The sequence below is a fragment of the Oncorhynchus nerka genome, linkage group LG6, assembly GCF_034236695.1.
Source record: "Oncorhynchus nerka isolate Pitt River linkage group LG6, Oner_Uvic_2.0, whole genome shotgun sequence".
Lineage (NCBI taxonomy): Eukaryota > Metazoa > Chordata > Actinopteri > Salmoniformes > Salmonidae > Oncorhynchus > Oncorhynchus nerka.
In genome coordinates this window covers 2,838,818-2,851,114 of record NC_088401.1, presented here as the reverse complement: position 1 = coordinate 2,851,114, position 12,297 = coordinate 2,838,818, and the positions used below count along the sequence as shown (strand labels likewise).

The window sequence follows — 12,297 nt, the reverse complement described above, 5'->3', positions numbered from 1 at the left end:
AGTGGACCAAGGGGACAGGTGTCCCAGACGTTTACTTCTTCCCTCCTGACATATCTACCCTCTGATCATGGTTGTGAACGAGTCCTCTCCTCTCAGCCTAATCATGGTTGCGGATGTTGGTCTGGTGGGTCGACCCTTCCACCGCGTCTCCTCTGCTTACCGGCACCGGTCCCAGGAGTTACCGTTTAGTCTCTCTGACGAGGTTCCCCGTCCTGCCCGAGCCCGGGAGGAAGGGCCCTCTTCTCTCCTCAGCATCAAACTTTAACCTTTCTAAACTTTAATTGCATTAAGTAAGTTAGGAGGCGACAGTGGAGCTGTCCTCCTGGCTCAGAGCTCTGCTCAGCCTGATAGGAAGACCACAGTGGAGCTGTCCTATTGGCTCAGTGCTCCGTCCAGCCTGATAGGAAGACCACATGGGAGCTGTGCTGGTCCTGCTCCCCGCAGTCCCCAGAGAAACAGTGATGCTACGCTACCCTGACGCGTGTGTGTGTGTGTGTGTGTGTGTGTGTGTGTGTGTGTGTGTGTGTGTGTGTGTGTGTGTGTGTGTGTGTGTGTGTGTGTGTGTGTGTGTGTGTGTGTGTGTGTGTGTGGACAGCCTTATGAGTACTACTGTGTGCAGCCGACAAAGGTTAATAAGGCTTGGAGGAGTGTCGTCTCATCATACTACTGAAACATCTACCTACTGAAACATCTACCTTCTGAAACATCTACCTTCTGAAACATCTACCTACTGAAACATCTACCTACTGAAACATCTACCTTCTGAAACATCTACCTTCTGAAACATCAACCTACTGAAACATCTACCTACTGAAACATCTACCTACTGAAACATCTACCTACTGAAACATCTACCTACTGAAATATCTACCTACTGAAACATCAACCTACTGAAACATCTACCTACTGAAACATCTACCTACTGAAACATCTACCTACTGAAACATCTACCTTCTCTCATCAAACTACTGAAACATCTACCTACTGAAACATCTACCTACTGAAACATCAACCTACTGAAACATCTACCTACTGAAACATCAACCTACTGAAACATCTACCTACTGAAACATCTCACTACTGAAACATCTACCTTCTCTCATCAAACTACTGAAACATCTACCTACTGAAACATCTACCTACTGAAACATCAACCTACTGAAACATCAACCTACTGAAACATCAACCTACTGAAACATCTACCTACTGAAACATCTACCTACTGAAACATCTACCTTCTCTCATCAAACTACTGAAACATCTACCTTCTCTCATCAAACTACTGAAACATCTACCTAAAGAAACGTCAACCTACTGAAACATCTACCTACTGAAAATCTACCTACTGAAACATCTACCTACTGAAACATCAACCTACTGAAACATCTACCTACTGAAACAGATCTGCTGTTTTCATGCTGCAGATTAACATGTAATTCTGAGAGGCCGCTGCACCGTTGCAAATGGACCTGTGTGTGTGCTTGTGTGTCTGTGCGTGTCTAGGTGTATGTGTTAGAGAACGACCTATATGGATCTTTTGGGGCATACGCCGATACCTCGTTTTGGGGGTCAAGGAGGCTTATGGACAATATTTTAGGCCAATATTCAATATAATTAAATATAAACATTTTGATGTCAAAATTTCCCAGAGATAATTTTTTAAGTCACACATCCTAACTACATAATGATGTTAATTGTTTTTGAAGGGTAAATATCTTGATAGACTGGGTAAATTAAGATAGGCCTGCTCACAATAAAGGTGAATGATTATTCAATAGGTTGTGTGTGCGTGAGTTATTGAGCTTGTTCTGGCTGATCAGTGGAATCTGTCATCAGTACCACCGTAATAATTGTCTTCCATTTAGGGCATCCGGCTAGCGGGACGACTTCCTGTGAAACTGGATGGCGTGCAATTGAAATAAATAATCAGAACATTTTGGAAATTAAACGTTTAGTGTCTTATATCGGCTTAAATTCCTGTTAATCTAACTGCACTGTCCGATTTATAGTAGCCATTACAGCGAAAGCATGCCATGCGATTGTTTGAGGAGGGAACCCCACGACAAAATGTTTTTCCACTGGCACAGGTTTCATAAATTCACAAAGAGCGATTAAATATTCACTTACTTTTTTGAAAATCTTCCTCTGACTTGTCATCTAACGGGTCCCAGCTATAACATGCAGTGTCGTTTTGTTAGATAAAATCCTTCTTTATATCCCAAAAGTCTGTTTAGTTGGCGCCAAAGATTCGAGTAATCCACTCGTTCAAATCAAATCAAATGTATTTATATAGCCCTTCGTACATCAGCTGATATCTCAAAGTGTTGTACAGAAACCCAGCCTAAAACCCCAAACAGCAAGCAATGCAGGTGTAGAAGCACAGTGGCTAGGAAAAACTCCCTAGAAAGGCCAAAACCTAGGAAGAAACCTAGAGAGGAACCAGGCTATGTGGGGTGGCCAGTCCTCTTCTGGCTGTGCCGGGTGGAGATTATAACAGAACATGGCCAAGATGTTCAAATGTTCATAAATGACCAGCATGGTTGAATAATAATAAGGCAGAACAGTTGAAACTGGAGCAGCAGCACGGCCAGGTGGACTGGGGACAGCAAGGAGTCATCATGTCAGGTAGTCCTGAGGCATGGTCCTAGGGCTCAGGTCCTCCGAGAGAGAGAAAGAGAGAAAGAGAGAAAGAGAGAATTAGAGAGAGCACACTTAAATTCACACAGGACACCGAATAGGACAGGAGAAGTACTCCACATATAACAAACTGACCCTAGCTCCCCGACACATAAACTACTGCAGCATAAATACTGGAGGCTGAGACAGGAGGGGTCAGGAGACACTGTGGCCCCATCCGAGGACACCCCCGGACAGGGCCAAACAGGAAGGATATAACCCCACCCACTTTGCCAAAGCACAGCCCCCACACCACTAGAGGGATATCTTCAACCACCAACTTACCATCCTGAGACAAGGCTGAGTATAGCCCACAAAGATCTTCGCCACGGCACAACCCAAGGGGGGGGGGGGGCAACCTAGACAGGATGACCACATCAGTGAATCAACCCACTCAGGTGACGCACCAGGGACGGTATGAGAGAGCCCCCGTTCAACTTGGAGAGAAAGGAATCCGAAAATCTAAACTTGTTGCAAGAAGTCAAAATACAGTTGAAGTCGGAAGTTTACATACACATCGGTTGGAGTCATTATAACTCATTTTTCAACCAGTCCACAATTTCTTGTTAACAAACTATAGTTTTGGCAAGTCGGTTAGGACATCTACTTTGTGCATGACACAAGTCATTTTTCAAAAAAAAAATTACAGACAAATGTTTTCACTTATAAGTCACTGTATCACAATTCCAGTTGATCAGAAGTTTAAATACACTAAATTGACTGTGCCTTTAAACAGCTCGTAAAAATTCTGAAAATGATGCCGTGGCTTTAGAAGCTTCTGACAGGCTAATTGACATAATTTGAGTCAATTGGAGGTGTACCTGTGGTTGTATTTCAAGGCCTACCTTCAAACTCAGCGCCTCTTTGCTTGACATCATGGAGAAAAAAAATCTGCCGACCTCAGGAAAACAATTGTAGACCTCCACAAGTCTGGTTCATCCTTGGGAGCAATTTCTAAACAGCTGAAGGTACCATGTTCATCTGTATAAACAATAGTACGCAAGTATAAACACCATGGGACCACGCAGCTGTCATACCGCTCAGGAAGGAGAAGCGTTCTGTCTCCTAGTGATGAACGTACTTTGGTGCGAAAAGTGCAAATCAATCCCAGAACAACAGCAAAGGACCTTGTGAAGATGCTGGAGGAAACAGGTACAAAAGTATCTATATCCACAGTAAAACGAGTCCTATATCGACATAACCTGAAAGGCCGCTCAGCAAGGAAAAAGCCACTGCTCCAAAACTGCCACAAAAAAAGCCAGACTACGGTTTGCAACTGCACATGGGGACAAAGATAGTACTTTTTGGAGAAATGTTCTCTTGTCTGATGAAACAAAAATATAACTGTTTGGCAGTAATGACCACCGTTATGTTTGGAGGAAAAAGCAGGAGGCTTGCAAGCCGAAGAACACCATCCCAACCGTGAAGCACGGGGGTGGCAGCATCATGTTGTGGGGGTGCTTTGTTGCATGAGGGACTGGTGCACTTCACAAAATAGATGGCATCATGAGGTTGGAAAATTATGTGGATTTATTTAAACAAAATCTCAAGACAACAGTCAGGAAGTTAAAGCTTGGTCTCAAATTGGTCTTCCAAATGGACAATGACCCCAAGCATACTTCCAAAGTTGTGGCTAAATGGCTTAAGGACAACAAAGTAAAGGTATTGGAGGTATTGGAGTGGCCATAACAAAGCCATAACAAAGCCATGACCTCAATCCTATATCAAATTTGTGGGCAGAACTGAAAAAGTGTTGGCGAGCCAGGAGGCCTACAAACCTGACTCAGTCACACCAGCTCTGTCAGGAGGAATGAGCCAAAATTCACCCAATTTATTATGAGAAGCTTGTGGAAGGCTACCCGAAACGTTTGACCCAAGTTAAAATTATTAAACAATTTAAAGGCAATGCTACCAAATACTAATTGACTGTATGTAAACTTCTGACCCACTGGGAATGTGAATAAATAAATAAAAGCTGAAATAAATCACTCTACTATTATTCTGACATTTCACATTCTTAAAATAAATTACTAGGATTAAATGTCAGGAATTGTGAAAAACTGAGTTTAAATGTATTGTATTGTATTGTATTATCCCTCGTCCATTCATACTCTGTCCATCTGTGTTTTGTCTCTCGTCCATTCTTACTTTGTCCATCTGTGTTTTGTCCCTCGTTCATTCTTACTTTGTCCATCTGTGTTTTGTCCCTCGTTCATTCTTACTTTGTCCATCTGTATTTTGTCCCTCGTTCATTCTTACTTTGTCCATCTGTGTTTTGTCCCTCGTTCATTCTTACTTTGTCCATCTGTGTTTTGTCCCTCGTTCATTCTTACTTTGTCCATCTGTGTTTTGTCCCGCGTTCATTCTTACTTTGTCCATCTGTGTTTTGTCCCTCGTTCATTCTTACTTTGTCCATCTGTGTTTTGTCCCTCGTTCATTCTTACTTTGTCCATCTGTGTTTTGTCCCTCGTTCATTCTTACTTTGTCCATCTGTGTTTTGTCCCGCGTTCATTCTTACTTTGTCCATCTTTGTTTTGTCCCTCGTTCATTCTTACTTTGTCCATCTGTGTTTTGTCCCTCCCTCATTCTTCTTACTTTGTCCATCTGTGTTTTGTCCCGCGTTCATTCTTACTTTGTCCATCTTTGTTTTGTCCCTCGTTCATTCTTACTTTGTCCATCTGTGTTTTGTCCCTCGTTCATTCTTACTTTGTCCATCTGTATTTTATCCCTCGTTAATTTTTTTTACCGATCGATCCACAGGTAGTCGTTTGCGACCCTTTAAAATAAAATAATAATTACGGAGATCATCTTTTATAGATTATAGATTCCATCAATGTAATTGTCTGCATCATTTCCAATCCCCCATTAAATAAATATATACTGTGGATATAAATATATATATCTTTATTATATATCTTTTTCTTTAATATTTCTCCCTAACCATACCTAATTGTAGTAAACTAAACACTTATAGGCTTCTACTTCCAGCTTACACATACTATATACATTTTACGGACACAATGTATTGTACAATAGTAATGTCCCTTTTACAGATGTCTCATTGTCATGACGATTTGAGTTTCCAAAGAAAAGCCAAAATGGAGTTACTGTGGTAACGGCATGGACTGTCAATCACTTGCAATCAGTCTACCCCCCCAGCTCATCCCAGCTCATCGCTTGATGTGTCTAGATTAGGACCCTCGCCACAGGGGGCTTCCCAACCTTCAGGTGGGAGGAAGACCCAGAGGAAGTTTCACCAGTCATGTTTGGAAACTTTGCAGAACGTTAACCCATTGGTTTTTACTGATTGGTTAAAACATCTCCGTCTCTATCTGTATAGAACATGTACAGAACTAGTCAAAAGTTTGAAAACACACCTTCTCATTCCAGGGTTTTTTTTATTCATTTTTTTACTATTTTCTACAATCTAGAATAATAGTGAAGACTTCAAAACTATAAAATAACACATATGGAATCATGTAGTCACCAAAACAGTGTTTCTTCAATTTTCTCTCTCTCTCTCTCTCTCTCTCTCTCTCCCTCCCCTCCACCTCCGTCTCCTCCATCTCCTCCCCTCCCCTCCACCTCCGTCTCCTCCCCTCCCCTCCGTCTCCTCCCCTCCCCTCCCCTCCGTCTCCTCCCCTCCCCTCCGTCTCCTCCCCTCCCCTCCACCTCCGTCTCCTCCGTCTCCTCCCCTCCCTCCACCTCCGTCTCCTCCGTCTCCTCCCCTCCCTCCCCTCCACCTCCGTCTCCTCCCCTTCCCTCCGTCTCCTCCCTCCCCCCTCCGTCTCCTCCCCTCCCCTCCCCTCCGTCTCCTCCCCTCCCCTCCCCTCCGTCTCCTCCCCTCCCCTCCCCTCCCCTCCCCTCCCTCCTCCCCTCCACCTCCCTCCACCTCCGTCTCCTCGTCTCCTCCCCTCCCTCCCCTCCACCTCCGTCTCCTCCCCTCCCCTCCACCTCCCCTCCACCTCCGTCTCCTCCCTCTCCTCCCCTCCCCTCCACCTCCCCTCCACCTCCGTCTCCTCCGTCTCCTCCCCTCCCCTCCACCTCCGTCTCCTCCGTCTCCTCCCCTCCCCTCCACCTCCGTCTCCTCCCTCCCCTCCGTCTCCCTCCCCTCCCCTCCCCTCCGTCTCCTCCCCTCCCCTCCGTCTCCTCCCCTCCCCTCCCCTCTCCCCTCCGTCTCCTCCGTCTCCTCTGTCTCCTCCGTCTCCTCCCCTCCCCTCCGTCTCCTCCCCTCCCCTCCGTCTCCTCCCCTCCCCTCCCCTCCGTCTCCTCCCCTCCCCTCCGTCTCCTCCCTCCCCTCCGTCTCCTCCCCTCCCCTCCCCTCCCCTCCGTCTCCTCCCCTCCCCTCCACCTCCGTCTCATCCGTCTCCTCCGTCTCCTCCCCTCCCCTCCGTCTCCTCCCCTCCCCTCCGTCTCCTCCCCTCCCCTCCACCTCCGTCTCCTCCCCTCCCTCCCCTCCACCTCCGTCTCCTCCCCTTCCCTCCGTCTCCTCCCCTCCCCTCCCTCTCCTCCCCTCCCCTCCCCTCCGTCTCCTCCCCTCCCCTCCGTCTCCTCCCCTCCCCTCCGTCTCCTCCCCTCCCCTCCACCTCCGTCTCCTCCGTCTCCTCCCCTCCCCTCCACCTCCGTCTCCTCCGTCTCCTCCCCTCCCCTCCCCTCCACCTCCGTCTCCTCCCCTCCCTCCGTCTCCTCCCCTCCCCCTCCGTCTCCTCCCCTCCCCTCCCCTCCCTCTCCTCCCCCCCCTCCCCTCCGTCTCCTCCCCTCCCCTCCGTCTCCTCCCTCCCCTCCCTCCCCTCCACCTCCGTCTCCTCCCCTCCACCTCCCCTCCACCTCCGTCTCCTCGTCTCCTCCCCTCCCCTCCCCTCCACCTCCGTCTCCTCCCTCCCCTCCACCTCCCCTCCACCTCCGTCTCCTCCCTCTCCTCCCCTCCCCTCCACCTCCCCTCCACCTCCGTCTCCTCCGTCTCCTCCCCTCCCTCCACCTCCGTCTCCTCCCCTCCCCTCCGTCTCCTCCCCTCCCCTCCCCTCCGTCTCCTCCCCTCCCCTCCGTCTCCTCCCCTCCCCTCCGTCTCCTCCCCTCCCCTCCCCTCTACCTCCGTCTCCTCCCTCTCCTCCCTCCTCCCCTCCACCTCCGTCTCCTCCCTCCCCTCCGTCTCCTCCCCTCCCCTCCCCTCCGTCTCCTCCCCTCCCCCCCGTCTCCTCCGTCTCCTCCCCTCCCCTCCACCTCCGTCTCATCCGTCTCCTCCGTCTCCTCCCCTCCCCTCCGTCTCCTCCCCTCCCCTCCGTCTCCTCCCCTCCCCTCCACCTCCGTCTCCTCCGTCTCCTCCCCTCCCCTCCACCTCCGTCTCCTCCGTCTCCTCCCTCCACCTCCCCTCCGTCTCCTCCCCTCCCCTCCGTCTCCTCCCCTCCCCTCCCCTCCGTCTCCTCCCCTCCCCTCCCCTCCGTCTCCTCCCCTCCCCTCTCCGTCTCCTCCCCTCCCCTCCCCTCCCCTCCACCTCCGTCTCCTCCCCTCCACCTCCCCTCCCCTCCACCTCCGTCTCCTCCCCTCCCTCCCCTCCACCTCCGTCTCTCCCCTCCCCTCCACCTCCCCTCCCCTCCGTCTCCTCCCTCTCCTCCCCTCCCCTCCACCTCCCCTCCCCTCCGTCTCCTCCGTCCCTCCCCTCCCCTCCACCTCCGTCTCCTCCCCTCCCCTCCGTCTCCTCCCCTCCCCTCCCCTCCGTCTCCTCCCCTCCCCTCCGTCTCCTCCCCTCCCCTCCGTCTCCTCCCCTCCCTCCCTCTCCTCCTCTCCTCCGTCTCCTCCGTCTCCTCCGTCTCCTCCCCTCCCCTCCCTCCTCCCCTCCTCCCCTCCCGTCTCCTCCCCCCCTCCCTCCGTCTCCTCCCCTCCCCTCCCCTCCCCTCCGTCTCCTCCCCTCCCTCCACCTCCGTCTCCTCCCTCCCCCTCCGTCTCCTCCCCTCCCTCCCCTCCCTCCGTCTCCTCCGTCTCCTCCGTCTCCTCCGTCTCCTCCCCTCCACCTCCGTCTCCTCCCCCTCCCCTCCGTCTCCTCCCCTCCCCTCCCCTCCGTCTCCTCCCCTCCCCTCCGTCTCCTCCCCTCCCCTCCCCTCCCCTCCGTCTCCTCCCCTCCCTCCACCTCCGTCTCCTCCCCTCCCCCGTCTCCTCCCCTCCCCTCCGTCTCCTCCCCCCCTCCACCTCCGTCTCCTCCGTCTCCTCCTCCCCTCCACCTCCGTCTCCTCCCCTCCCCTCCCCTCCCCTCCACCTCCGTCTCCTCCCCTCCCTCCGTCTCCTCCCCTCCCCTCCCTCTCCTCCCCTCCCCTCCCCTCCGTCTCCTCCCCTCCCCTCCACCTCCGTCTCCTCCCCTTCCCTCCGTCTCCTCCCCTCCCCTCCCCTCCGTCTCCTCCCCTCCCCTCCACCTCCGTCTCCTCCCCTCCCCTCCGTCTCCTCCCCTCCCCTCCCCTCCGTCTCCTCCCCTCCCCTCCGTCTCCTCCCCCCCCCGTCTCCTCCCCTCCCCTCCCCTCTACCTCCCCTCCTCCGTCTCCTCCCCTCCCCTCCGTCTCCTCCCCTCCCCTCCGTCTCCTCCCCTCCCCTCCGTCTCCTCCCCTCCCCTCCGTCTCCTCCCCCCCTCCTCCTCCCCTCCCCTCCCCTCCCCTCCGTCTCCTCCCCTCCCTCCACCTCCGTCTCCTCCGTCTCCTCCGTCTCCTCCCCCTCCCCTCCGTCTCCTCCCCTCCCCTCCGTCTCCTCCCCCCCTCCCCTCCCCTCCCCTCCTCCGTCTCCTCCCCTCCCCTCCACCTCCGTCTCCTCCTCCCTCCCCTCCCCTCCACCTCCGTCTCCTCCCTCCTCCCCTCCCCTCCCCTCCGTCTCCTCCCCCCTCCCTCCGTCTCCTCCCCCCCCCTCCCTCTCCTCCCCTCCCCTCCCCTCCGTCTCCTCCCCTCCCCTCCCTCCGTCTCCTCCCCTTCCCTCCGTCTCCTCCCCTCCCCTCCCCTCCCTCTCCTCCCTCCCCTCCCCTCCGTCTCCTCCCCTCCCCTCCCCTCCGTCTCCTCCCCTTCCCTCCGTCTCCTCCCTCCCTCCCCTCCCTCCTCCCCTCCCCTCCCCTCCTCTCCTCCCCTCCCCTCCCCTCCACCTCCGTCTCCTCCCTCCCCTCCCTCCTCTCCTCCCCTCCCCTCCTCCTCCCTCCCCTCCCCTCCCCTCCCTCCTCCTCCCTCCCCTCCCCTCCCTCCTCCCCTCCTCCTCCCTCCGTCTCCTCCCTCCCCTCCCCTCCCCTCCCCTCTCCTCCCTCTCCCCTCCCCTCCACCTCCCTCCACCTCCCCCTCCCCTCCCCTCCCCTCCCCTCCTCTCCTCCCTCCCCTCCGTCTCCTCCCCTCCCCTCCCCTCCCCCTCCCCTCCTCCCCTCCCCCTCCGTCTCCTCTCCCCCTCCCTCCACCTCCGTCTCCTCCTCTCCCTCCGTCTCCTCCCCTCCCCTCCCGTCTCCTCCCTCCCTCCCCCCTCCCCCTCCGTCTCCTCCCCTCCCCTCCTCCTCCCCTCCCCTCCCCTCCCTCCCCTCCCTCCTCCCCTCCCCTCCCTCTCCCTCCTCCTCCTCCCTCCACCTCCGTCTCCTCCCTCTCCTCCCCCTCCTCCTCCTCCTCCCCTCCGTCTCCTCCCTCCCCTCCGTCCCTCCTCTCCTCCTCCCTCCCCTCCTCTCCTCCTCTCCTCCCTCCCTCCTCCCCTCCCCTCCGTCTCCTCCTCCTCCCCTCCCCTCCCCTCCCCTCCCCTCCCCTCCCCTCCTCCCCTCCCCTCCCTCCGTCTCCTCCCTCTCCTCCGTCTCCTCCCCTCCCCTCCCCTCCCCTCCCTCCTCCCTCTCCTCCCTCCCTCCCCTCCGTCTCCTCCCTCCCTCCCTCCGTCTCCTCCCCTCCTCCCCTCCGTCTCCTCCCCTCCCCTCCCCTCAGTCTCCCCTCCCCTCCCCTCCACCTCCGTCTCCTCCTCCTCCCCTCCCCTCTCCCCTCCACCTCCCTCCCTCCGTCTCCTCCTCCACCTCCCCTCCCCTCCCTCCCCTCCGTCTCCTCCCTCCCTCCACCTCCCCTCCTCCCTCTCCCCGTCCCTCCCCCTCCCCTCCCTCCCCCTCCCCTCCGTCTCCCCTCCTCCCCTCCCCTCCCCTCCGTCTCCTCCCCATCCCCTCCCCTCCGTCTCCTCCCTCCCCTCCCCTCCCCTCCGTCTCCTCCTCCCCCCCCCTCCCCTCCCCTCCCCTCTCCTCCCCTCCCCTCCGTCTCCCCTCCCTCCCCTCCCCTCCGTCTCCTCCCCTCCCCTCCCCCTCCTCCCTCCCTCCCTCCCCTCCTCCCTCCCACCTCCGTCTCCTCCCCTCCCCTCCCTCCCCTCCCCTCCTCCCCTCCCCTCCCTCCCCTCCCTCCCCTCCCCTCCCCTCCGTCTCCTCCTCCTCCCTCTCCTCCGTCTCCTCCCCTCCCCTCCCCTCCCCTCCCCTCCCCTCCCCTCCGTCTCCTCCCCTCCCCTCCGTCTCCTCCCCTCCCCTCCTCCTCCCCCCCTCCCCCCGTCTCCTCCCCTCCCCTCCACCTCCGTCCCTCCGTCTCCTCCCCTCCCCTCCCCTCCTCCTCCCCTCCGTCTCCTCCCCTCCCCTCCCTCCCCTCCCCTCCGTCCCCCCCCCCTCCCCTCCGTCTCCTCCCCTCCCCTCCCCTCCCCTCCGTCTCCTCCGTCTCCTCCCCCTCCTCCCCTCCCCTCCGTCCCTCCGTCTCCTCCTCCACCTCCACTCCCTCCCCTCCCCTCCCCTCCTCTCCCCTCCCCTCCCCTCCGTCTCCTCCCCTCCCCTCCCCTCTCCTCCCCTCCCCTCCCCTCCGTCTCCTCCCCTCCCCTCCGTCTCCTCCCCTCCCCTCCGTCTCCTCCCTCCACCTCCGTCTCCTCCCTCCTCCCTCCCCTCCCCTCCGTCTCCTCCCCTCCCCTCCGTCTCCTCCCTCCCCTCCCCCTCCGTCTCCCCTCCCCTCCGTCTCCTCCCCTCCCCTCCCTCCCCTCCGTCTCCTCCGTCCCTCCCCTCCCCCCTCCCCTCCGTCTCCTCCCCTCCTCCACCTCCGTCTCCTCCCCTCTCCTCCGTCTCCTCCCCTCCCCTCCGTCTCCTCCCCTCCCCTCCCTCTCCCTCCCTCCCCTCCGTCTCCTCCCCTCCCCTCCCCTCCCCTCCTCCTCCTCCCTCCTCCCCTCCCCTCCCTCCCTCCGTCTCCTCCCCTCCCCTCCGTCTCCTCCCTCCCCTCCCCTCCCTCCTCCCTCCCCTCCACCTCCGTCCCCTCCTCCTCCCTCCCCTCCGTCTCCTCCCCTCCCCTCCGTCTCCTCCCCTCCCCTCCGTCTCCTCCCTCCCCTCCACCTCCGTCTCCTCCGTCTCCTCCCCCCCTCCCCTCCCCTCCTCCTCCCTCCCCTCCGTCTCCTCCCCTCCCCTCCCACCTCCGTCCCTCCGTCTCCTCCCCTCCCCTCCACCTCCGTCTCCTCCCCTCCTCCCTCCCCTCCCCTCCGTCTCCTCCCCTCCGTCTCCTCCCCTCCCTCCGTCTCCTCCTCCCCTCCGTCTCCTCCCTCCCCCCTCCGTCTCCTCCCCTCCCCTCCACCTCTCCTCCTCCCCTCCCCTCCGTCTCCTCCCCTCCCCTCCCCTCCCCTCCGTCTCCT

The 12,297-nt window shown here is 57.3% G+C and overlaps 2 protein-coding genes across 2 annotated transcripts; both read left to right on the top strand.

Moving 5' to 3' along the window:
• Positions 1-7,740: 7,740 nt before the first annotated feature.
• On the top strand, positions 7,741-9,807 carry LOC135572155 (uncharacterized; the record flags this gene model as incomplete). The annotated part of the gene is made up of 3 exons (XM_065019224.1): positions 7,741-7,852; positions 9,295-9,657; positions 9,761-9,807. Coding segments are annotated over 3 exons (522 nt in total), but the record flags the coding sequence as incomplete, so codon positions are not given.
• A 228-nt stretch (positions 9,808-10,035) lies between these two features.
• Positions 10,036-11,431, top strand: LOC135572154 (uncharacterized; the record flags this gene model as incomplete). The annotated part of the gene is made up of 3 exons (XM_065019223.1): positions 10,036-10,220; positions 11,043-11,131; positions 11,163-11,431. Coding segments are annotated over 3 exons (543 nt in total), but the record flags the coding sequence as incomplete, so codon positions are not given.
• Positions 11,432-12,297: the final 866 nt, after the last annotated feature.